The sequence below is a fragment of the Arachis ipaensis genome, chromosome B06 (genome assembly GCF_000816755.2).
Source record: "Arachis ipaensis cultivar K30076 chromosome B06, Araip1.1, whole genome shotgun sequence".
NCBI lineage: Eukaryota > Viridiplantae > Streptophyta > Magnoliopsida > Fabales > Fabaceae > Arachis > Arachis ipaensis.
Window position 1 is genome coordinate 901,717 of NC_029790.2, and position 3,470 is coordinate 905,186.

A 3,470-nucleotide genomic window follows, 5' to 3' on the forward strand; every position below is an offset into this window, starting at 1 on the left:
ATAATACTATATAATAAAATCCAAAAATTTAAACTATTAAATATATAAATAATGATGATTACATTTATTCACCATCATCAACCTTGCATATCCAAGCCATATCCCCAGCTTCATAAAAACCATTATTAGCATCTGAAAGCATAGGAAAGTTCAAAGATGCAGCAGCTTCTGTCCAAATAGAATCATCATAAAAATCAGGCTCAGAAAATGAGGAACTTGGCTTCTCTACATTATTATTATTATTGATAATATTATTGTCCATAGGCTTTGTTGGGTTTTGGAAGCTTTCCAAAATTATAGGCTTGGTGTTGAAGTTATTGATGTTGTTGATATCATCTCTTAAGGGAAGAGACATAATGGCTTCATTGGTGTAAATTGGTGTAACACCAACCTCATCAGCCATGGGCACCAAAGGTTTGAGGTGATTGTTGTTGTTGTTGAAAGAGGTGCCAATGTTGTGCTGATTAATCATCATGTGAGATTGTTGTTGAAGAAGGTTGTCTCTTTGAATATCCTGTTAGATAAAAAAAAAAAAAAATATAGAAATATTTGGTAACTAAAGAAAATCAGACAAAATTAGCCATAATTTGCCTTATTTAGCATTCATTAATTGTTGCGACAATTAATTAATGCTAAATAAGGCAAGTTCTGGCTGTTTTTTTTTGTCTAGCTAGCATTACTAAAAAAAAAAGTTACTAGATAATATACTGTTTGTGTTGGATAATATTACACTAAATTCAGCCACAAAATTTTGCTACTAGTATAAAATATATGTTAAAATAAAAGGTAAAAATGCATGTGCAGTTAATTTTATGTGAAATTGACAATTGAAAATCGTTAAATAATTTGATAGATTCGACTAAATTGTCATCTAATAACTCTCAATAATTAACTTCATATGAAATTAACTGTACCTGAATTTTTATTAATATAAAATACATATTAAATATGAGTTAAATAATACATATATTTATATATACATATATAATAGTTAATTTTAGTGATTAATTTTAATGTATAAATAATATATACACTTATTTAATAACCTAAATATTTACTTTATTATTAATTACTTTATGAATAATGTCCTAAAATATATTTTTTCTTTTACAACTTCAATAACTTCCAATGATTTTACTAATTAATGTGAAAACTTGAAAGTAGACAATCAATTAATACCGAAGAAAGTATATTGGAATTATTAAACTGAAATTAAAAATTTAAAATTATATAAAGATTGGTATATATCAGTAAGTAATTAATGGGAAGACATGCAACAAGTAATAATGAAGGTTAAATAACACAAATTTTAATCGTTTTTGACTAATTTTGTTTGTTATTAAATATTTTTCAACACAATATATACTTTAATTGAGTCAATAGAAATAATTAAATCTAAACTTCTTATGTATGAATATAATGAACGAAAAATTTTGCACATAGTATGTAATAAAAAAATTATTTTGTATTTTGAGAACAAACGAGTACTCTTATTCTGTATTATTTATTTTAACAGTTTAAAAATAATTTATATTTTATTAATATTTTTAAAATTTAAATTAAAAATAATAATCAACCTATAATACTGATATAAAAGATAGTTAATTAATTAGAGTAAGATCAGAACATTGATTTATTCTCCAATTCTCCAAACATCTAAATATTTCTCTATGATAAACATGCATGCATGAATGGAATCAAATGATTTCTGAAGAATAAATGAATTGATCGATGACCTCTTTTGTCTTTATGACCATTGTTTCTTCCAACCATCATTTAATTTCTAAAATTTAAGGTGTAATATCATTTCAAGAACAAAAATGTTTAGTAACAAAAAATTATTATTCAAAATCAGTTAGAATTTGTCTTATTTAGTATTTATTAATTATTATAATAATTAATAAATAATAAATAAGATAAATTTTTGCTAATTTTTTTGTTTCTTTAATATTACCAAGAATGTGGTTAGGTTATGAAGTATGAACAAAACTAACTTTTTACCTGAGTTGTGGAAATAGAGGGTTGAAGGTCTGGGAGATTGAGCTTAGCATCATGGCCGTAAAGCTTACGCGCCGCAGCATCGTAGGCCAAGGCGGCTTCATGGGACGTATTGAACGTCCCAAGCCAGATACGCGAACCACGACGTGGTTCGCGTATCTCGGCAACCCATTTGCCCCAAATCCTTTGCCTTACACCTTTGTAGGTGCATGTTGCATTCTGAGGGCCTCCTTTTCCCCTCATACAACCCTTTCTTGAATTGGTTTGTGCTTGCTTCCTCATCAATTGCTTTCCCTCCTGATCAGTTCCCATCATCTTTGCTTTGATCATTGTAGCAAGAAATTAAATTTTGGAGATTAGTTCACAAATTTGAGTAGTAAACTAGTAATAGATATAGTTCTAATATGACTTGAGGAGAGAACAAAGGTAGTAATAGGTGCTATTTATATTTGGGGGAAAAGAATAGGGAGGATTTTATTGATATTAATATCCAGTGTAAATGGTCAACAAAGATAGATTGTTTACACCGTAAAATCAGCCAGTAATTATTGTTGTATTTTTTAATTTCTATATGTATTCTTGTAAGAATTTTTTTATTTTTTATCAAATCAATCTATATTCTTGTATGAAATATATAATAGTAGTTAATTTTTTATGCTTATGTAATATGATTGATTTTTTAAAAAGAATTTTGACGTATAAAAATATACATGTAATTTATCCATAATTAATTTATATGTCTCTTTTTATCCGTTTAAATTTTTAATGAAAATAATTTTATAATATAATATTAGATCTTTTATAACTGAAAGTCTAGAGTTTGATCCTTGTTATTTTTAAAAGAGAAAAAAAATTACATAAGATAAAAAAAAACTTATGCAAAATAATTTACACAAATTCAACGACTTTTGTATAAAAAGACTAATTAAAAATATAATTATCTCTTTTTATTAATTTAAATTTTTTTAAGAAGTAATTTTATGATATACTAATTTACTTCCTAGTCAAGTCGCAAAAAGAATCGGAATGACAATTTTATAGTTAAGATTTATGTGTAAAAATATACATAAAATTTAACCCATAAAACTTTTTACTAATTTTCATCCCCTAGCCAAACATATTTACAATAAGGATAATAAAGGATTCTTATACAAAGTTTTTCTAGAGTAATTAAAAATTGATATTTATCTTATTCATAGTTTTCTTTTATTCTACTGTATGTATTATTTATAATCTATGAAATACTATACTAATACACACGTATATACATATACAAATGAATACATTGAATTCATATCCCTTAATTAATAATATGGTGACGTTCGATTTCTACTCGTCATGTTGAAGCAATCTTTCGTGTCAACTATGACCCTCACTGTTTATTTCTCTTATGCACACTTGGCTTCTTTATTTGTCTGTATATACTGCTATGAAACACTTTAGACAGCGTACAATTCAAAATCTAATTATCT

The 3,470-nt window shown here is 25.9% G+C and overlaps 1 protein-coding gene across 1 annotated transcript; it reads right to left on the reverse strand.

The window, feature by feature from the left end:
- On the reverse strand, nt 56-2,431 carry LOC107646219 (ethylene-responsive transcription factor RAP2-12-like). The gene is made up of 2 exons (XM_021105754.1): nt 2,002-2,431; nt 56-514 (listed from the first exon to the last, which is right to left on the reverse strand). The coding sequence occupies exons 1-2, from the start codon at nt 2,326-2,328 to the stop codon at nt 65-67; spliced, it is 777 nt and encodes a 258-aa protein (XP_020961413.1). The 5' UTR covers nt 2,329-2,431; the 3' UTR covers nt 56-64.